This window comes from Oreochromis niloticus, linkage group LG12 (assembly GCF_001858045.2).
Source record: "Oreochromis niloticus isolate F11D_XX linkage group LG12, O_niloticus_UMD_NMBU, whole genome shotgun sequence".
Lineage (NCBI taxonomy): Eukaryota > Metazoa > Chordata > Actinopteri > Cichliformes > Cichlidae > Oreochromis > Oreochromis niloticus.
This window is the reverse complement of record NC_031977.2, coordinates 17,602,567-17,625,486: the sequence shown is the minus strand read 5'-3', so window position 1 is coordinate 17,625,486 and position 22,920 is coordinate 17,602,567. Positions and strand designations below refer to the sequence as shown.

General features: G+C 39.0%; 2 protein-coding genes across 7 annotated transcripts in view; both read right to left on the bottom strand.

Moving 5' to 3' along the window:
* The window catches only part of LOC100690047 (transforming acidic coiled-coil-containing protein 1), a 28,768-nt gene extending 20,930 nt beyond the window's left edge, over positions 1-7,838 (bottom strand). The window contains exon 1 of one of the 3 annotated variants that reach the window (XM_005473283.2): positions 7,745-7,838. In XM_005473283.2, coding sequence (XP_005473340.1) covers positions 7,745-7,749 — 5 coding nt within the window. In that variant the 5' untranslated portion in view covers positions 7,750-7,838. Of the gene's footprint in view, positions 1-6,323; positions 6,667-7,714 lie in introns of those variants that run through there. The other 2 variants (XM_005473282.4, XM_013275341.3) reach the window with 2 other exon arrangements.
* A 1,897-nt stretch (positions 7,839-9,735) lies between these two features.
* ddhd2 (DDHD domain containing 2) lies at positions 9,736-22,265 on the bottom strand. 4 transcript variants are annotated; one of them, XM_025911879.1, is made up of 20 exons: positions 22,115-22,265; positions 21,404-21,595; positions 19,676-19,868; positions 18,344-18,540; positions 18,123-18,212; positions 16,590-16,710; positions 16,399-16,488; positions 16,184-16,325; positions 15,856-16,064; positions 15,697-15,758; positions 15,476-15,592; positions 15,246-15,341; positions 14,847-15,023; positions 14,711-14,737; positions 14,125-14,280; positions 13,719-13,821; positions 13,483-13,644; positions 13,154-13,258; positions 11,704-11,872; positions 9,736-11,617 (listed from the first exon to the last, which is right to left on the bottom strand). In XM_025911879.1, the coding sequence occupies exons 2-20, from the start codon at positions 21,521-21,523 to the stop codon at positions 11,536-11,538; spliced, it is 2,418 nt and encodes an 805-aa protein (XP_025767664.1). In that variant the 5' UTR covers positions 21,524-21,595; positions 22,115-22,265; the 3' UTR covers positions 9,736-11,535. The 4 variants fall into 4 exon arrangements, with proteins under 4 accessions (XP_025767664.1, XP_025767665.1, XP_025767666.1 ...); XM_025911880.1 differs by lacking the exon at positions 22,115-22,265 and adding an exon at positions 21,826-22,023; XM_025911881.1 differs by lacking the exon at positions 13,154-13,258.
* Between the last annotated feature and the right edge of the window lie 655 nt (positions 22,266-22,920).

Here is a 22,920-nt window from a genome sequence, read left to right as displayed (position 1 = left end):
TGAACATAAGGATTCCTCTCAGGTCATGAGTATTTGGTCTTATTTGGAACAAGTTCTGAATGTTGTGGGGCAAAGATTTATTTGCTGCTTTGTACATTGTTTGCGCCGTTCTGAGGTCAACCAAATCTTTACATTTGAGAATATTTAATTTGATAAAAAGTGGATTTGATGGTTCTCTAGAAGTAGCTTTATTTATTATCCTTATTGCTCTTTTTTGCAGAATGTATATTGGATGGGAGTGTGTTTTATACGTGTTTCCCCACACTTCCACATAGTATGTCATGTACGGCAGTATAACAGAACAATAGAGAGTATATAATGATGTTTGATTTATGAGATCCTTAACCTTGTAGAGAATTGCCAGAGACTTCGATATTTTGCCTTTGATATGAGTAATGTGGGGAATCCAGGATAGTTTGTGATGTATTATCACACCAAGGAATTTTATTTCAGATACTCTAATTCAGTGTTATTTATTGTCAGTTTACTATTAGTAAAATATGTGCGATTCCCAAATATTATAAATTTTGTTTTATTCAGGTTCAATGTTAATTTATTCTGGTCAAACCAGGTCTTCAGATTATTTAATTCATTTTCTAGTTCATTCAGAAGTTGTTCCAAGTTACTTCCACAACACAGTAAGTTTGTATCATTCGCAAATAATATTATTTTCAAAGACTTTGAAATTGCACATATCTCATTAATGTACAATATGAAAAGCAGCGGCCCCAAAACTGATCCTTGGGGAACCCCACACACAACGGGTTTCAATTCTGACTTTATGGCATTTATTTGGGTAAACTGTTTACGGTTTTTTAACTGTTAACCCATGACAATGCCACCCCTCTGACCCCATATGTACATAGTTTGTTAAGTAAAAGGTTGGTATCAACTGTATCAAATGCTTTCTTTAAATCTAAAAAATCTCCGACAGCATATTCTCTGTTTTCAATAGCAGTTGTTACTGTATCTATAAACTCCATTAAGGCATGTGCTGTGGTCCTTTTGGGTCCAAATCCATACTGCTGTTCATATAGTACATTGTTTTTTATGATAAAATCATATAATCTATTGTAAAATATTTGTTCCAGTATCTTAGAGAACTGCGGTAGTAGAGAGATGGGCCGATAGTTTGTGAGAAGATGTTTATCTCCAGCTTTATATATTGGAACTACCTTTGCAATTTTCATCTTATCAGGAAATAAACCACTTTGTAACGACAGATTACAAATGTAGGTAAATGGTTTCACAATACATCCAATAATATCTTTAATTAAGTCCATATCAATGCCACCACAGTCAGTTGATTTCTTGGAGTTAAAGGATGTAACTACATCCATAATTTCCTCTTCATCTACTCCCCTCATAAACATTGAGTTTGCTACATTAATAGTTTTAGTTTTAGGAGGGTGGCCAGTTTTTACAATTTCTTTAGCCAAGCCAGGACCAACATAAAGAAAAAAGTCATTAAAACCATTTGCAATTTGTTTTATGTCACTAGTTGTTGTATTTTGTATTAGAAAGTTATTTGGATATTCCAATCCTTTAGTTCCTTTAATTAAAATATTATTTAGTACTGTCCACATGTTTTTCATATTTTTTTTTATTTTCATCTAAAAGTTTACTGTAGTAATTTCCTTTGCTGCTTCTCGTGATCCCTATCAGTTTATTCTTATACCTCTTATAGGTTTGTTCAGCTTCTATTGTTCTTTTCTTTAAAAATGTCTTATACAACAGATTCTTTTTCTTACATGCGTTCAGTATCCCCTTTGTTAGCCATGTTTTTTTTTCCTAAGTTTTCAGTTTCCTTTGTTTTATTCACCAGGGGACAGTGTTTATTGTAAAGAGTTAATATTATTGATAAGAAGTTTTCATATGCCACGTCAACATCTTGAACATAGATGTTACTCCAGTCTTGGTTGTTGAGCTCTTTCTTAAGGCAGCAAATTGCTTCTTGTGTTTTATGTCTAATTAATTTCTTATTAGGTTCACATCTGTTAATCCTGGCGTAGCTCTGTACTGTTGCAAAATCTGGTAGATGGTCACTTAAGTCATTTATTATTAATCCACTTACAACATTCCTGTCAACAACATTAGTGAAAATATTATCGATAAGTGTAGCAGTGTAAGTGCACTATGTGAGGTTAAGGGATAAAGACTAATGCTGTACATTGTATGGACAAAATCAGTGATGGCACTGTTCACAGTTGGATTCAACAAATGTACATTGAAATCACCACATATAAATGTCATTTTCTTGTTGTTAATGGGATTGCACATCTTCAGCATTTCCTCTGTGAACATTTTTATACATGATCCAGGGGTGCTGTAGATACAGCTGATTTGTACATTCTTTGACTTTTCAGCTTCTATTTCAATAGTTATGCACTCCATTATGTTATCCAGTGCTAGTGACAGTTCACTGATGAATCTACATTTGTAATTATTATCAGTATACAAGGCAACACCCCCTCCCCTTTTTTTATTTCTATTGATGCAATACATGTGATAGCCATCAATCTTCACTAAGTTTTGATCCCCGTCTAACCAAGTCTCTGAAACACCAATGACAGTGAATTTCTTAAAAAACTGCTAGACAGTCCAGGATTTTTGAATGATTAGAATTGAGGCTTCTACTATTAAAATGTATGATTGATATTACATTACCCATTATTATATTTTCATTAAACTGCTCATTTGTATAATACTCACATTTCTGATCATGCTTATGGGTATAGAAATTGTTTTCAGGGTCTATATCATTTTCCAAGTCCCATGGTCCGTGATCAGTATACTCAAAGGGTTTTAGTCCCAAATCCTTATATACAATGTTCATATATGGGTAAGGTTCATTTTCACCTTACTAAGAAAAGTGATTATTATCACAGTTTTGTCATGTTGTATGATTTATTTCTATAGTTAGTGTCTCGGTTTTTAACATTTCTAGTGGACATGACAGAGCAAAAAAAAAAAAAAAAAAATCAGGTGTCATCTTTGGGAGCCTAAATATTTCACTCCTGATGGGATTGGAGCGTCCTCTTTAAAAATGTTAAATGTTCTCCATAGAGCACAAGGGGTCACTGCATGATTAGATTTATATGAAAATGGTGCCAGTTATTCACAAGGGCCTTCAAAATCACCAAATATTAACCCAGTTGAACACCCGTGGGAGATTTTGAACAGCTCTCTCTCCAAAACCATCATCAAACCCCGAGATGAAGAAATGATGGCGCTCATCCCTCCAGTGAAGTTGCACAGACTTATAGAATTAGCATAGAATTAGAATCGGGTTGTTCTTGCTGCACTTGTTGCCACATCAACTTACTAAAAGAATTTATCATACTTTAATTTTTCATCTGTCTGTAGGTGGAAACCTGATGCTGTTGTTAATAATTACTACCCCATTTCCAAAAAAGTTGGTATTCTGTGTGAAATGTGAATAAAAACAGAATTCAATGATTTACAAATGTACTATGTTAAGAAAAACACAAGGTTTTGAATTTGATGGCAGTAACAGATCTCAAAAAAGTTAGGACAGCTTCATGTTTACGACACTGTAGCATCCTGTCTTCTTTTAACAACAGTCTGTAAACATCTGGGAACTGAGAGACCAGCTGTTGGACTCTGGGGAGAGGAATGTTCTCCCATTCTCGTTGGAATATCGGATTCTAGCTGCTCAACAGTCCTGGGTCTCCTTTGTTATATTTTCCATGTCATGATGCTCTGGGTGTTTTTAGTTGGTGAAATGCCTGGCCGGGTTCTTGTCACTGATGAGGCATGTAGTTTAGCATTGTCTTGCTGAAATATGCAAGACACCTACTAAAAAGGATGCTGCATCCATGTTTTCCCAAAGGAATTCCAGATTCATCTGACCACAGAACAGTTTTCACTTTGCATCTGTCCATTTTAAATGACAATCAATATGGCTTCTTTTCCTTGCATGACAGTTTTAGTCTGCATTTGTGGATAGCAGAGTGAATGGTTTTCCAGAAAGGTTCCTAAGCCCATGTAGTGGGATTTGTAAATGCAGTTTTCTTGCAGATTTGTGAATTTGTCTATCGTTACTTGTGAGAAAGATTTTCTTTTATACACAATCATGTTACAGACCTTTTCCAAATTAACCTAATTACTGTCAAAATGTTCCTTGAGCCAATTATTTGTCGCCTCATCCCAACGTTTTTTGTTGCCATCAAATTTAAAATGACCAAATATTTTTCATGAAACTGTAAAATGTCTACGTTTAAACATTGTTCTGTCATGAATAAACTATTTTTGTCTATGAGATTTTAGCAGTTCAGAATTATGAAGCAGTAAACTATTTTATCTTAATCTGATGTGCTGATCAGAGCTGTGATTAAAGTTTTGGTGGGACCGCAGAAGATTTTCAGATTTCAATCTGGGCGGTGGCATTCTTCAGTTTGGGAAGGGCTCTTATAAAAGACACGCAGAGATAAATTTAAACAAAGAGAGACTCATGCTCCAAATTCTTTGGCATGCTTTTGGGAAGCACATCGCGAAAGAGTTCCTGAATATTTTATAGAGAACATTCAATTATTTGCGTCAGAGCGGAAAACTTGCTCGGAGTGAACACAGTTACAATCAGCAGAGCCGAAGCCCTTGCAGTGCTGCGATGCACTAAAATAACCCGACTGACAGCGACATGATAAAACAAAGAGAGAAAGAATGAGGCGATGAGAGAATAAGAGAGGACTGATGCACAGGCACCAGCTGAGCTACTGTTTCGGACTACAACAGGAACAAAAGAGCACACAATTCCCACACTACAGTTCATGTCCATAGTGTGGGAGGGAGTCGACACACCCCACTGCAACTTATGTTTGTATTTACATTCATATTTTCAAATCAAATCAAAACAAGTTCAACTGCCATTAGAAAGCCAATATAGCTATACTTATTCTTAACTTCATATTAATATGCAATGTAAGGTGCAAACCAAAGTTTTTACCCATCAACTTCACAATTATTTAGCCGTGATTTTCATCTTTATGCTGGTTATACCCCACAGCGAAGCCTTATGCATAAAATCATTGCTTATCCTCATATTTGTCACCATCTTCATGTATTCACAATACATTAAGACAGTGACAGTTCACTGCAATTTAGCTTGATTTGTACCATGGAGAAGGAAATGAGCTCCAAATGCAGGGCAGCTTTTTCCCAAGCGAGCCACTCTCTGTGTGTTCAGGGGTTTTGGAGAGCAAAAAAAACAAAAAACCCCAGTGTACATGTAAGACTGCTCCAGTTAGGATATAAAATGGATGATGAAGCCAACTAAATTTAGATCCTAAGCTGAAAGCTCCAATCCCACAGCAGTGGTTGGTTTCCCAGTTTTCTCTCAAAGAGGACCCCAACCCCCATCTGACCTTACAAAAACACAGATGGATACAGAAGACTGGAGTATGCTTGAGCGGTGAGATTTTTTTTAAACCAGCTGAGCATTTCTTAAACATGGCTTTGTCTCAGTGTTTGTCCCTCTGAGTTCTCTGCAGCTTTTTCTTACAGTCACTCACTGTGTTCTGCTGCCATCTCCAAAATAATATCCGTTTCAGTACATGGCGGCAGTGCTTCTCATATTAACAGCCACTGACACGAACCACTAAAATAACACACAATGCGAAACTGTTGTTTCGCCACAAGGAGCTTAGAGAAGCTTTTAAGTAGGACGAAGTGAAAGGACTCGCTCTTTGTGACAAAGGATTAAGAAAAAGAAGAGGATGAGCGGTGACTGGGTGCTTTCTAGCCTCAGCTCAAACATTTAAATGCCCCTTTTTTCAATATAAGTGTTCCAGACAGCTGCGGTTTTCACATCACACGGGTCTTTAAAGATGTCAAACACGATGCATGAACGAAACAGGAATCTGCAGTACCTGAAAGAAATGGACTGCACAATTTGTACGATTAACGCAGTGCAGATTAGGGTTAGAATTAGGGTCACAGCGGCATAATCAAAACCTGCAGCATTGTGTTTTATACTGTGGTAACTACAGCAGCTGTCAAAACTGAACTGCTTTAGACCTTCAGTTCATGTTATCAGCTGCGCCACTCCTCAGTCGAACTCGCTTGCTTTCTGCCTTTAGTCTGATTTGAATACCTAACTAGTATTCAAACTCCCACGATGGGCAAATTTGCCTAGCACAGAAAGTCCTGTTTGCTTCAGTGTGCCAACATTGCACTTTGATTCCTTATCTCCCACTTCTCTTCCCCCTCACTGACAGAAGCATCCATATTAGACAAAACACCAAAGAGCTGGAGCATCTCCCCACGCTCACAGACAAACATACAAATGAAGAATCTAGCCTTACATGCTGCTCTTCTTGCGAGGAGAGCTGACAGATCCCTTCCTGTGCTGGCTGAGGGAGCCCCCCATGGCAACAGCAGCGTCTGTGCTTGTTACAGGTACGTCCCAGATGTCCTCTTCCACTTCCGAGTTTCACCTCTGTGTCTCCTCCCGACAGTCTGGCTCAGCTTCAGAGCAGCACGACACACCGCTCCTCATGGCTGACTAGTTATTATTTAACCAAGCGGCCTCTCCTCTTTCCTCTTTCACAGACTCTGTTGATGCTCTACAGAGCATCATCAGCACTACACGTGAACGGTGACAGTCCCGCCTCCTTGCTCTACTTCCCAAGCTTCATCATCTCCCTCTCTCTGTCCTTCAAAACACACACACACCAGAGACCGATAGCACTGCCCTTTGGAGAAAGACAGAGAAGTTAAATGTGTGTGTGAAGTGGGAAAATTAGGATCAAGCCCAAAGAGTTGGACAGGAGGCAGATACAGTGTGTGTGCCAGTGTGTCACGGGGGTATCTGGCAGACTTGACAGAATTGTTTAAGACAGAGAGAGCCTCTTCTATTGTTCGTGGGCTGAATAACAGATCTGACATCCAGGGGGAGGGAAAGAGTTGGTGGCATAAAACACAGCTCCACTTGTTATACCACATTCCCGCTACCTGCTGTGACCCAAAGCCCCCCCAAAAGAGATTTAACATGACAACAAACATGCCCTTTCACTGTAAGGGAGTTTTGTTTGTACACTTTCATTTCTTATGTTGATTGGTTAGATTTTGACCTCTTAACCCTTAATCAGCCTCTAAGTTTACTTCAGAATCAGGTCATACAGTGTGATTAACATGACAAGAGGCTTAATCAAGGCTGATAAAGACTAAACACTGTTATGAAAATAAAAAAGCTATTGTTTAACCATTAATTTGAAGGAAAGCGCTTATAGGGTTGGTCCAGTCCTCATGCTGAGTCACAGTGCAGCAGAGACGATTAATGAATAAATAAAGAAATCGCAGCTCTTGATTCAAGCCAGTCTGACCACGTCTGTCTCTAATGGTTAAATGAAGAATGGTTTAAAACCTCAGTGTTGCAGGGTCAGTCACTGGAGTCACCCAAAAGCTTTAGCACATAACTTCCTCCCACTGAAGTGAATCACACGAGGCTCAGTATGGAGGTCCCAGCTTCTGAATGACACATATTTTTACCCAACAGGCACAACTACGGAAATGCGCTGAAAATATAAAAGTACAATTTAAAAGCTATTACTACAAGCATGAACTCTTTTGTGGTCTCTCAATTTGAAAGCTACTGTTTTATCGTTTTTTATCGTTTGACCTGCAACATGCATTCAAGAAAACACGAGCATTAAAACGAAGACAAACACCTCTGACAAAAAGCTTTAAGACTAACCGTAAAAACAAGTTCAAGACTTTGACTTGCCTCATTGCTTTTGCCCAAATCTGCCGGTCAACTCAACCGCTGCGACCGATAGTCTGTTTATCACTAAACTGCGCATGCCCGAGTGATTGGCTATAGTAACGACAATGATATCGTACATCTGAGAATTATGAGCTGCTTACTTCGTGTGTGGTTTACTTTGTTTGGCTGCTCTTACTTACTTTAAAACATCACCTCGTCTTTGTTTGAATGATTTATTACTTTGCAAATTTGAATTAACTGAGAAAGTTTGTTGTTGTGTTTTTGTTGTGTTTGTTGTGTTGTGTTGCTTCCAAAAGTTAAAAACTAAATAAAGTAAACGAATAAAAAAATGTACAATATATATATATATATATATATATATATATATATATATATAAAATATATAAAAAGCTCATAAAATCACCAAAATCAAATTTAATATACATATACAGAAAATTTGTCATGGAAACCTGCCTGATGAGGCTGCGGTACATATTTTTATCTATGACTGCAGAAAACATGGAGCACACAGTCATTGGTCAGAACAATAAGGCGACTGCTGAATGCCACAGTTGCTGCCAAAAAAGCCACCAAAGGCAGATTGCAATTTAAACACTGCCTCCAGGTAGAAAACAGGAGTGATACACCTCCTGCAGCTATCAGGCTTGTGATGTTCTCCTTTATCTTATAGATGACAGAAATTAATTTTTGGAGAGGCACAAATAATTTGTGTGGCATCTTATTTGATGCACAACACCTAATAGTTCTTTAAATAGTTTGAAATGGATATATTAAAAAAAAAAACCCACCTTGGCTGCATTTTTAGCATTTTATCAGTCAACAGTGTCATGGCATGGACATATGTGGATACCAGTGGAACCAGGCCACCAGCATTTGTTGATGATGTGAGTGTACAGAGACATATGGAGTTGGTGGTGGACTTCCGGAGACGCAGACCCACCACACTGACACCGGTGAACATCCAGGGAGTGGACATTGAGATAGTGGACTCTTATAGGTACCTGGGTGTTTACCTGAATAATAAACTGGACTGGAGCCACAACACTGATGCTCTTTACAGGAAGGGTCAGAGCAGACTCTACCTGCTGAGGCGGCTGAGGTCATTTGGAGTACAGGGAGCGCTTTTAAAGACCTTCTATGACTCTGTGGTGGCATCTGTCATTTTTTACAGTGTGGTATGCTGGAGCAGCGGTTTATCGGCAGCTGAGAGGAAGAGGTTGGATAAACTCATCAGGAAGGCCAGCTCTGTTCTGGGATGCACCCTGGACCCAGTGCAGGTGGTGGGAGACAGAAGGACTCTGGCCAAAATAACATCTCTGATGGACAGAGTCTCCCACCCCATGCATGTAAATGTTGCTGAACTGCAGAGCTCCTTCAGTGACAGACTGCTGCATCCTAGATGCATGAAGGAGCATTTCCGCAGGTCCTTCCTCCCCGCAGCTGTCAGACTGTACAATCAGAACTGCTCCCAGCAATCATAGATGTTTACATCAGCACTGTAACTGCAATAAGTTAATTAACCGATTCGCACTACAACCTGGTTTGCCTCTTATCTGTAGTTAGTTTTATTTAATTTAATAACTGTACAGTACTCTCTGTATATAGTAACTATTGTCCTTAATGTAAATATGTAAGAAAAATTGTGTATGTTTCTGTTCTGTGTCCTGTTTGTTTGTATATGTGTCTTTTTGGCTGCTGTTACAACCAAATTTCCCCTTGTGGGACAATTAAAGGATTATTCTATTCTATTCTATTATTCTATATACTGATCAGATACCACTTCACAGTGCAAATGGAACAGAGAAGCTTTACAGTTACTGAAGGCAAAACTGAAACCAGAGAGACCCACAAATAAGCAGCATTTGAAGGTGGCTGCAGTGAAGGTCTAGTGGAGTATTTTAAGGAATGAAACAACATGTGATGAAGTCCATGGATTCTAGAAGTAAATCTACAAAAGCTATTTATTTATTTCAAATTCAAAACAATCATGCTTTAATCAACCCCAAAAAGCACACCGCATTTGGAATATTTTATTATGGCACACAAAACATGTAACCACATTTACAGGGTATCAGAAAGATTTTTTTTTTTTGGTATGTAACAGTATATCAGTATAAAGTGCCCAAAACAACGGTTATGGTTTTGAAGAAGACTCATGGAATATTAAGTCCTGTTTTCTACTGTTTATCATGGCTGTGGTTTATAAAGTGAAATTTACAGACAATCATTAGGTTCCACAGAACATCGTCATGGGTACGGTGCATTTAGTGCATTTCTAAAAGAAGAAAAAGAACCAGCTGAGCAGGTTAATTCATTATTTGTGCAAATGTCACATGCAGAGGGCTGTGCTACCCTGATAGTGATAACAAAGGAGTCTTGCAAAGGTAAATTACTCTAACACACACAGTTTCTAACTCTTAGTCTTGACATTATGTTGGTTGATATGCAAATTTATCTTACTTGTAATACTGATATTTCCCAACAAATATACATTTCTATATAAAATAAATATATTTGAAACTTCTTTTTATACATCTTGTACTTGAAATGAAACTCTTATGAATTTTAAAATAAAATTCTTTTGCTGTGTGCATAATATTCATTAACATTTTAGGGTGTAAGAATTGAAACAGGATCAGAATATTTTGCAAAACTCTGTGCTATTATAACAAAGAAGTGCATGCAGTGCAAACAGAAGGGTCTTCAGTACAAAGAAGGAGATAAGAAAAATTTGACCCGTGGATAACGCCAAAGTTACAACTGCCTGAAGACTGTAGTCTGCATCATAAGCAACTATATTTTAGGACAGACGATGCATTGCTCGGCCAAATGCAAAGAAGCAACGAAGTGGTAAAGAGGAAATGGCACAAAACTGAGGGAGAGTGGGTGAATGTGACCTTTCCATTAGTTTACACAATCTTAAAACACAGAATACCAACCCACACTAAGAGTGCATACAAAAAGACACCTGCATTTCCAAACATCATCATGGTTCCTTCATACAGATACATGTGTTAGACACAAACATTACTTACATTAACAGCAGTATGTTTGTGAAGTAACAGGAGTGACACCAACATTACAAATGTATGGAAAGCAGCTTTGGGTTTCAAGTGTCTCTGATGTGGGCAGAGAGAATAGAGCTGCCAGAAAAATGTAACAGACATAACATAAACTTTCATTTTCCTGTTTATAAAGCAAAAATCCTATTAAGTCAAACAAAACAACTCTACATGTGTGATTGCAGACTGTGCTCAGAGTTGGGAAATCTATAAAATGTTTACAGAATATAAATAAATGTAAAAGAATATATTTGCTATTTTGATTTTGTGAATGAAATCGTAAATATGTTTTTGTTGAGAAGTACAGAGAAGTGCCACCTGAAAATGAGTTCTAGTTCGACATGTGACGACAAGCAAGTACAAAGGTACTGTGTGTGTTTTCTGGTAGTTGTAAGCACGATATTTCACTAACTGGCAAAGTGCAACATGAAGTAAAAGAAGAGTAAAGTGAAGCATGATTAAAAATAGTGCAACCAGAAGCACGACGGTGCTTCCTGTAGTGGCAAGAAGCAGCTGCCATCCTAAATTAAGGTTAACCAAAATATGTGAACCTAGATCACCTGACTGGAGTCCAACTGTCACTACTGAAGGGTTTGGATAGATTCTGGCAGGCGTGTATCATCCCGACAGTAAGGCATTCTGGAAAAATAATGTACAAACTCTGGCTTTATCAGTTGTCCTTCATTTTCCTAAAATCAGTCAAACATTTCTTCATTTATAACAACTTTCCTACTGTTGTGGCTGTTCGATAGCTACACCTAGGTTGTCGTAAATCTCCTTCAGCAGCAGTAGAGCTGTATCCTCTGATTCCCTAACAAGCAGAAAGACAAACCTTTTATTTGAAGTAAAAATATTTAAATCATTCCCATAAATTCTGCACAGATATGAAAAACTCACCAGTAACACAGATGAGACTGGATGGCAAACAGGTACTCATTGAAGCTCTCAATAGGTTTCTCCTGAAGCACATAGTCAATGCGTCGTCCTCCATTTAACATCCCCATTTTAATCTCGCGGTGCTCTCTTTCTTCCACTGACTCTGAGGACTCTGCCTCATCACACCCTCCTGAAGGGACAGAAATCATTACAAACAAGGCTGCACGCACCGAAACCATGACAAAACCCAACAGAGGCTCTTTGCTTTTACTTGCCCTGTGTGGTAAAATAATAACAGATAACTAAGTGAGAGCAAAGAGGGAAGCATGTGCTGTTTGCAGTGAGCAACACAAAACTAAATTTACAGGGTAATACAAGTTAAATGCAAACAGTGCAGCTAAATCCACTTCTGCAAACACTACTAACATTACTCTGAGAAGGCTACCCCAAACATCAATCAGTATATACTACCATCATAGATCCTGTCAGACGGGATTGGGACGCTACCTCATGGCATTAGTTAATATACATTTTAGGCTAAAAAAAACCCCAAAATGTGTTTTTATAGGTTTATATTAGTGAAGCAGGTTTGTCAATACTTGTCTACTATGACATTTTAGTTCATTTGATGCAGTATCAGGTGTATAATTATAGGCAAATCATGAGTAAATGTCAGTAAGTTGGGGTAGTTTTGACTGATGTGCTTGTTAGCTTGCAATGAATCCCTCGAGGCTCCCCACAAAACCCCAATGCACTTCTGATGAACTTGTTGCTGTTGGCTGTTAGCTTCTTGATCTATCTTTGCATGTATTGGCTTGTAATCCTGACATTAAAAACACAAAAACTCTCAAATAACATTCCATTAGAATAAGGTTGTAAATGAATAGCTGTGAGTCCTAAGATAAAAAACAAAAAACAGTATCCTGTTACTTAATTGCAGGACGTGCACCCACATGTAGCTACTGCACGCGAGGTCTACAGATAAATATCACATTCACTTCCAGCTAATTTCTCATGTAATTAAAAAAAAGAAAAGAAAACTTGACTGTTTTAAAACTGCTAGTGCTGCTTGTTCAGTCCACTGCTTTAGTTACACCGGCTTATGATACTGAGGATCCACCAGCCAGAACTAAAAGGAAGAGCGGGAGGCAGAAGCTTAACGGAGCCTGAGTCAGTAATGAGCTACAGTAAAATACATCACATTCACTCATGTATATGAGCAAATGTAAATGCCTATGTAAACCTCTGGAACTGAGCAGCAAAGAGAGTGGAAATAATTCATTCTTTTGTATGAATACTGGAAACATGTTAGTTTTCTAGGTTAAGATGAGTAATGATGTATACATAGGCTTAGAGCTTTCTAAGAGAGGACTAAAAGGTCATTAAACCAATGTTACAGCAGCTATAAATTATAATGAGTTAATTACTTGTTTTGTTAATCAACCCCACGCAGATGACTATGCTAGCTTACCTCGAAAGTAATGCCTATGAATGGCACTGGACCACGCCAGTATTTTAGTCCAAAAATTAGCCCCTTTGTCTTCCCTCTTAGTAGAAGCAGTGACTGCCGCTGAGGCTGAGGTTCATAGTAAAGTAGTAAAGGGTGAGGGAAGCAGAAGAAAACACCAGATAGAGCAGAACAGAGGAGGGCAACATGCAGAGAGGGGTGAGAGGAGTACGAGGAGACTAGGTTAGACACACATGTGCACATTCCCTCACACACACGCAAACACACACACACACACACACACACACACACACAACACCCACAAATAAAGTAAATGAACATGCGTTATTTACCCTGCGTCTCCTCAAGGGTTTTCTCTGTTGTAGTTTCTCCTCCTTCCCCTGGAGGCAGTGCAGCAACTGGCAGTCTGGCAAAGGACTGCCACGCAGTCCGTAATGATCCTAGAACATTGTTCTTCAAATCCATGCTCATTCGGGTCAAGCTGTCCTTTAGTTCTACAAAACAAAGAGAAACGGAAATGAGCTCCTACAATAGTACAGCTTATTACAGTAAAGAGAAATAATCATACCCAGGTGCATCCTCTTGCGGCCTTTATGGTGAGGGATTAGCATGGGCTCCAGGTCCACCTCAGAAACAATCATGGGCTCTATCCGATAGGCAACAGGATCATACTAAACACAGATAAAAGACATAAAAGATTACCGTTTTCATCATGTGAGTAGAGAAAGAGTCCAGCAGGTGCTTGTCTATATGCCAACTATTTCTTTGGCAAATCTTTTAATCTTGAATGCAACAACTAAATAAAGAAGTAGTAAAGTGCAGAGAAGCTGTCTACTTTAATTGAATTACCTTAATCTAATGCTGTTCACATTTTTCATTTCCTTTTTTTCCAACTCATACTGGCAGGTGAGGTTCTTTTAAGAGATGAGTGCAGAATCAGAGTGGGCATGTGAGTTAAGTAAGGAGTTACTCACTGGGTGGTAGATGTTGTAAAAGCTCTTGCAGGTGGGGAAGGTGTAGTTTGGATCGATGCGCTTAAGCCCACGTACAGTCAGAAACATACCAATTGGAGAACCGAATGCAAAAAATGTCTGAGGGTGGAATTCAAGCTGCGGGTAATCAATGGATACCTGCCGAAAAATGGTGGGGTTAGCTTGTTACAGTGAGGACACACACACACACACACTCACAAACACACAGAGGATAGAAATAAGACATTTCTCCTTTGGTTAGCAGTGCCATCTGAAAATATTACAACATCCAAGGAATACACCAGCAGGTGAGGAGGAGACCAGGGAGATGGCCACTCATGCACGACTGACTCATGTGTGTGAGGACAGACAGACAATGGCACTGGGATGTACCTTTCAATGGGACAAACACGGTACCCTAATAATGGCACAATGTGACTTAGGCACATCATTGATCTGCTGTAGTTTAGCTCCCTTGAGAGCCCCCTGTTCTAAATGAAATATATATAAACAGAAACTCCAGACACAGTTAGGTCAAAGACAGCAAAGGACAAAGCCGAAGAGTATGTGGACACCATGTGAGACACACCTGTCCCTTGGCTATGCCTCCATTGGTCTGTCCAGGTAAGCGGGCGGAGGGGAGGAGAGAAGCAGGAAGGTGATGCATCAAAGCTTCACCCCCCGAGCAAAAATAACGATGGTGTATTTGTCTGCATGTGTTGTACCTGTCCAATGCCCACATCGAAGTACTCATAGTCCACAGCACTAGTGACAGACTGCGGTCTGTGCAACTGGAACTGCTGAGGTGGTAATCCTGAAGACTCATTGGCATCCTGAGTACTTGTCACTTCAGGCTGAAGTTGTGGCCCTTGTGCCTGACACACTGCTCCCATCCTGCAGTCCTGTTATGAATAAGAAATATAAAACATTATCAGCAGGTTTTCCAAACACGGCTTAAACCATGTTAAACCAAAAAAAAACAAAAAAAAAAACAAAACAGGAAAGTGAATAGCATATTCATTTAAATCACTAATATTGACCAATATTCTCCAATTGCATTTCATTCAAGTACAAATTCTAAAAAAAAGAAGAAAGAAAATCCATATAATTGAAATGAGCCAGACCTCTGGAAGCCATTTCCTTCTGACATAATTCAGGATCTTCTTCCTAGGTCCAAGAGGAATTCCCAAATCTTTAAGATCACTGTCACAGCAAAGAGCCTAAAAAAGAAGATCAATGGGTTTTTAAGTCTGATCAAATGACTCAGTGGGTGTTATTATGTGAACAGTATACAACATGTAATGCATAGATAGAACCTTCAGTTCTCTCAGTGTGTATATTCATTATGTGTTACCAGAGATTCGAGATCCAGGTTTTCGTTCTGCAGCACATCCAGATATTGCTGTAGGCCCAGTCTGTTCAGAGTCTGCTCCAGTGTGTTGCAGTTCAGATGACAGGGCTCACCAGAGATCTTAAGTAGAAGAGGAAACAGAACTGAAAAAGCCATGAAGAAATATACAATCTTTCCTAATCAGTAAAGTTTCATTATTCTTTGCTGTGAATGTCATGTCGTACCCCTTGTCTAGCTTGTGATTCATCCCTCTGATTGGTTAGCAGATCAAACAGGATCAGTGAACCTGCAGAACAAGAGGCAAAGCAGAAACGTTAAAACTCTGCCTTTTAGGTCCCACTTCTTTGTGATTGTGTGAGTTTCTGTGTTTGCACATCTCTAACCCAGGCTATGGCCTACTACTGAAACTGTCCCGCTGAACTCTGGGTGTCTCTGCTTAAAGAGTACATGTAGCCTGTTGAACTCTGAGGCCACTGTGTCCACTATGGTCTGGCAGTAAGTGGGGCTGTTATAGAAAAACAAGTCCAGCAGAGTGTCATTGGTGAAATGTCTCAGCCTGCTGATGCTGGGGAGAGTGATCCTCTGGATGTCCCTGGGAAGTGGGGAAGACAAGAGAAATCAGAAAACAAGAAAAGCGTCTAACAGGGTCATGAGCTGGACTGCAACAGAGAAATCCGGTTTTGTCGACGCCCAATTTCTATTCATACTTACTCATCAACACCAGTGGCATCTCCATGTAGAGCACTGTGCCAGTTGACTGGGAGGAACTCTACTCGGCCCACCTGACCTTCCTGCTGAGCACGCTTATAATGAGAGGCCAGGAGGGATAGGGAAACACTCCTGAAGTCATTCACTGAAAAGATATTAAAAGAGGTCATAAACGCACATGGAAACATTCATATATACATATAAACAAAGAAACTTACCACACTGTATGATGGATCGGAAACGTAAGTCGCACGCGGGGCCAATGCCGTGCACCATGAAGACAACATGGTCCACCTTTTCTGGTTCACCTGCAAACACACATACAAATATGATGAGCCTAAAGCGCTAACTGTGCGGGATACTTTCTGAAACTGGTGAAGAGTAGATTTCACCACATTATCATACATACCATCAGGTATTTCTACAGAGATGTTGTCTACTCCCCTTTTGACAGTTCTTGGCCGGGTATGTTCTGTGGGGGAGGACACCCAGTCATCCTGCAATCCTATTGGCTGATACTGCATTATCAACTGAGAAGAAAAACAGTGGGTAGAGACTTATATAGGTGACAAATAATTTTAAAAATCTGTTTTTAATCAATTTTTTTTAAGATAAACAAAAAACAAGCGAAAGCACTACAGAGATGCTGATACACTAATACATAAAGCAAGAGAAGTTGTGACATTAATAATAGTAACCCAAAACAATACACTTGCACAATAGTTTGGTGAAGTACAACAATGAGTAATATGTGAACAAATGTCATCCATGTCATTTGATTCCAGTCAAAAAATGTGGCAATTGTCTATGTCATTTACTTTTAAACAAATTATAATCAACCCCAACAAGTTCCAGTGGCCTCTCCCATTCCTGCTGTAAAAGGAAAGTCCTTCCATAAATAAAGTGTCCAAGTTTTTCTTTTATTCACATCTCTGAGATCTGTGATTTCCACATGGAAAAGGGAGTAGTGTGTCAATCAAGGATCTCATCTCTGACCCACATCACCATTATAGCTTTCCTTGCTAACATGAAAAAAGGCTGGATCGCATCTTTCTTTTCTTTAGAAGAGGCGGAGACCTTCCACACCAGACACAGATCTGCTGAAACTTGTTGACCTATTGCTGCATTAACACTTGATCACAGTGCTGCCCGGCACATTTGATTGCAATGCAACCTGGTGTTAACGAGGCTTACATTTGGAACTGGGACAGTCTTGAGTGGTTCCTGTTGTGTACTTACTATAGATGAACCGACATGTGCAGATATGTGGCAAAATATTATACTGTAACTTTTTATGCCTGCTGCAAACTGCCATGAAAGTTTACCCAGTTTACCCAGGCTCAAAGTTAACTCCTCAGAACAGCATCTGGATATCTAAAATCTAAAAAAAACAATCTAACGGTTCTGAGTCATCTGAGCTTACACTCAAAGTGTATGATCTCTAAATATTTGTATAAGATTTGATGTATTGAACTGAACTGTCGGTGAATCAAATGTTTTAAGTCTTCCATTCTCAAAAAGATTAAAGAGGCTAACAGCACCAGCTCTTTGCCAAAATGTAAAATCTGATAAGTTTCCTGTGATAAGAGCATGGTTATCAGCCAGTGTTGTTATATGATAAAAGAGGGGGGGTGCTATTAAATAATTTTGTGAGTGCTCTCCAAGCTCACATCACATTAGTCATAGGAAAATTGTTTTTGGCAATGGGTGGCTTTTTTTAAAATTTTACCCAGCAGGTTCACAGTAGAGAAAATGTCTTATATTTTATTATCTAAATAAGGTCTGTTTCCTTTTTGTTGTTTTTTTAATATAATAAATGTAATTTGCTTTCATTTTGTTTCTAATTCAGTGAAATAAAAAACATCTTAAGTATGCAAATAGTTATTTGAGTGGCAGTCTCATGAACAGAATTATTCTTTGATGTTTTAACAGCAGGCATTACCTTCGGATTGTGTAAGATGACAGTCTCTCCAGTGGGAAAATCCAATTTCTTCTTCCATTCATCTGAAGTCACTGCTTTCCTATAGGCTTCCTGCAAAACATTCATATATTAAAAGTGTTACTTAAGACCAGACAAAGTTGAGAAGACTATAAAGTTAGAAAGTAGTCAGCTATAGAGAAGAAAGGAGTGCTGGTGAAAGCTCATTATTTGTGTCTGACTACCTCCAGATCCTTGCTGAAATCTTCAGGATAAGGCATGAATCTGGTGTCTTTATCTCCTTTGTAAAACCAGGTGCATCTGCGGACCTCAGAGGGAACTTGTTCCCAATACACAGCGTAACGCTTCCTTTCCTTGACATGTACATCGTACCGTTGTCCTTCCACAGCTACCACCGCATCCTCCTCCCCCTCGTCGCCGACTGCAAGGTAAACACATACAAACGCAGGTATAAATAAAGAAAGCACTCTGGTGCTTTGATTTAATTACACCATATGCTATTTTTACAGGAGTAAAGAAGTTACTTTACAAGTTAAATTTGATCACATGACGTTTTACTTTACAGCAATTACTGGTCACTCATCGGTGACTTCACCAGCATCACCAAGTGAACAATAAGTTTATTCTTCTGAAATAATTTAATCATGTACCTGCTGTTAGAAACACTGTCCCTGTCTTTAGTTTAATGGAGACTCATACTCTTTTACTTGTCAACTTAACCTTTATTAACAACATTTTGTACAACACCATTCATATTTTTATTACTGTTATCACACACAACTAATAATAATAATAATACTACTAATAATAAAACTACATGCTCCCACCTAAACATAGATTTAGACTCTTTCTTTGGCGTTTAAATTTTGTAAAATTATCTACTGACAAGTACATCTTTCTGAAGCCTTGAGGAGTATGTTATTTGTTCAAAGAGTCATACTTTTAAAATGACATTCTTATACTGCTGTTTTATTATTGCGTTTGTTTTCATTTGGATGGGGATGTTCAAAACGTTAGTGTGTCAGTGGGAGTTAATAACACTAAGACACACCCAAACCAACCCTGAAACTGAACTTCGGTTAGTTAAATTGTTAATAGCAGGGAGCATGTCCTAACAGAGCAGTCAAATGGCCTACTGGGCATTTAGCCAGTGATAGCAACACTATTTTGAAAGTTTATCTTTCCATCGGTCGCTCCAGGAAAACTCACTCCAACTTTTGTAATAATGACACAGGGATTCTGCAGTTTTTCCTGGATACAATAAAATCAGGCTTTACTTCCTGGCATTTTTCTTAAAGGAAAATCACCAGTTTTAATAAAAATGTATTTTTTAACCCATTTTTCAAATGGGATTTTGTTTGTTTGTTTCCAGTATAGAATATATTTTTATGACCTTTGTTAAGCAAACTGACAAACATATACTCGTACCCTCCAACCACACCCTACCCTCAACAAAGGCCCAGAAAAATGCCTGCTGATATAACCCCTGACTATCCTTTTGTAATAATTTAAATACACAGTATCTTTTATAATGTTCAAGTAAAATACATTCTTACTGTTGGTGAAGGCATTCTCTAGTTTGTCAGAGTCTTCTCTGCTGAAAGGAAGCCAGGAGGTGCTGTCATCAGCACGTCGACAGAAGAACCAGTGAGGCTGCACTTCTTGGTAAGGACAATGAGCTGACTCCATGTCAAGCATCTCGAAAGAGGACGCTGAAGAAGGAGAAGCTTCGTCCACCACAGGTGAAGCCTGAAGAAAAATTATGGCAACATGATCGAAATCTGAAATCAGTATTTCTTCCTGTGCTTACTCTCTTTGGAACAGTGCACTGTTCAACTCAGCAGTTATTAGAACCAGTAAATTCAGAAGTCCAAACCAGGCTGTGCCTGTAAAATCCTATGAAGCAAGCCCAAACCATGAGACAGAACAAAGGGGAGTCAGGAAAGACAGGATTAGGCCTTGTCTTTGCAAGAAACACAAAGCCCTACTTTATACTTTTCTTTACAAGCCGCCTCTTGTCTGTTCTTCTTTCCACAACTGATAAAACTATAGCTTGTAAACAATCTACTTCCACTGAAAATACAGTGTTAACACAGAATGCTTCCAGTAATAATTTTGGCAATTCATTGTGTCAAACAGTGCCTGACACAACACCCGCCCACATTACAGACAGCAGCCAAATATGTCTGCATAAAGCATCTGGACAGATTTATAATGACTGAGAATAAAGTGGAATGTGACCGGAGCACCTTCCCTAAGAATTAAATCTTGCTGTTATCTTGCAAGTAAAATATCTCCCTGAGACTTTGTTAGGCACACAACTAACTGTACCACATATTTAATGACATGTCATGCAGGGAAAAAAAAGCAACAAACCATCAGGAATGTAAATTATAAAACTCCAAAGTCAAAGGCAGAGATATTCTGACAGTAGCCCAGATAATCACACCAGGACTGTTGTCACTTTTGCATTACTTGCTTTACTTAAAACTTTACAATGAGTGAAACCACAAAAAACAAACACTATTTAATGTCCACCTATTACTACTACACACTACCAGAGTGGCTCTCAAACTGCAGATTGGTGAAGTTAAAGCCTCAGTCACACAGGCCTAGAGACTGACCGGTGACTGGCTGGCAACCCAAAACCTTAATTTAGATTAATATGGCTTCTATATCTTGATGCATGCTTAATAATCTTGGTAAGGAAGTCCCAGAAAGGCAAAGAAGTCATTCCCACTGAAAACACTGCATCCAGATAAACATAATCACCTTCTGGGATATGAAGTTTAAAAATTACTCCCATTATCCTGCTGTCCTTTATTAAGTGGCTCTAAAGAGTAGTGGTTTACACAATCGGCTAACAAGGGAAAGATCCCTGGTTCCTTTCACCATTTCCTTTTCACCTTTCTGCCAGTCAGTAATTAGAGAACACTGAAGCCATTTTTCAGGGAAGACAGGATTACAAACAATTACACTTTACATCCTGTTATTGAGACTTACTGAGAACTGATTTCAAACAGATGCTTAGGGAAAGCCACATCGTTGCTGGTAAACTCCAAATCAACAGCACTTTTTCAAACTCAGATGCACTTTAGTGAGAGCTAATATGTCATTTATGCTACATTTCATGTTATGTATAGTGCCTTCTGTCACTTTTTTATTTCTGGTGAAACAGGTTAGGGCTAAATTTATATTAGGGTTAGTGTTGCTGCACCCAGCAACATTTACACCCACACACACACATCTTTAGGTGTAAATACTGGTTATGCATGTACCCTCACCTGATCCTCAGGTGTGCTCCCCGTGGCCACTGACTTAGTGGACTTGTCGAGCAGGTCTTGGGAGTTATCGGTTGGGGCAGCCCGAAACAGACCCCCCTCTTCACCTTCACTGGTTGACATGAGCCCGATAATCAATTCTTACATGAAGCGGGCAGGAGGCCACACAGTCACAGGACATGTAACAACCGAGTTCTGCATGGATGACACAGACAGTCAGTAGCATCCCATACATAACCTGTTACAACGTGTAAAAAAAAAAAACGAGTGAAAGTGTTGCATCAGATTGTGGCAGACAGAGAATCACAGGTGGTGAGAAAAGAAGAGCCAGCTAAGCTCCAAGGATAAACTGACAGCTGTCTCCTTAGCTGCTGGTCAGCAACGGTGAACAAAATGGAAATACAAACAGCTAAAAGTTCACTCACACAATGGGTGTATCATAAGTGTTGATGATGTACGTGGCAGGGAAACTCTGTACATTATCTGGACTAAAACAATTTAATGTTCATGGTTAACTGCCACGTTGTAAGCCTTGTATTTTAAAGGATGCAAAAACACAATCGCCGAGGCCAAGAGTTGTAACGCTGGTTGAGGTTTATGCTAACTGAGTTACAATGGCTGGACGGGACGCTATTATTACAGTTCTTTTTGTTTCCAAATATTGTTATTAGACATCACAGCATTACTAACAGACAGCTGTTAAGTTAAACTCACCGACAACTTCACAAAGACCTAATGCAGAGGATTTAAATTGTTTGTTTATTCTATCTTGTCGTGGCTAGCTCGGTTAGCCAAGGACAGCCTCCTGAAACGATGCTAGATTGCAGTGACCTCGGAAATATGAAGATTACTGGGTGAGCATTCACGACTGACTACAATGTAGGTCAAAACCACAGACTCGGGATAACTACATCAATTTGGATGTTTCTCTGATGCCTGTACTACAGAGTGTCATCATTAGAAGGCGAAGTACTTAACCATAGCGTCTAGTGTTAGTATTAGTCTTTACAAAATAAAATAAACGCATCTTTATCATTAAAGTATTTTTTATATATTTCTTATAGGTTATTATAAGAGCAGTTACATTAAAGCCCAAGGAATAGTATCACAAAACATAAGCTAAAGAGCTACATTTTCGTAATCAAAATTAAATCTACAAGGGGCTCCTGAAGGTAACGTTACGTTTACGTCCCGCATTTCACTGTGGTGGAAACGAGGTGTACCCTATTCTGATACTTGTGCATTCATCCAGTTATATACAAGAACGTAAACGTGACGAGTGTCAAAAAGCCATCATCCACCATAACCTGGGATATTTCGATCCTGTGGGGATATCTTATAATATGGCAAATATGGCAGAAGTGACAAGCAGCTGAGTTTTGTCCAGATGCATGCTTAACTTCCCTGACTTTCAGCTGAGAGATGTTTTATAACACCACCCCGAGCACACTGTAGATGACTAAAACATAGTTTTATGAGATTGTAGCAGCCGAACCCAGAAATCTTAGTGCGTGTTTGGG

Coding starts and splice junctions, on each gene's coding strand:
- ddhd2 (XM_025911879.1), bottom strand. CDS start 21,523: ATGTCAACCAGTGAAGGTGAAGAGGGGGGTCTGTTTCGGGCTGCCCCA. Junction 15,024..15,245: donor GAAGGAAATGGCTTCCAGAG/GTCTGGCTCATT, acceptor TATTCATAACAG/GACTGCAGGATGGGAGCAGT. Junction 13,259..13,482: donor AACCCTTGAGGAGACGCAGG/GTAAATAACGCA, acceptor TATGAACCTCAG/CCTCAGCGGCAGTCACTGCT.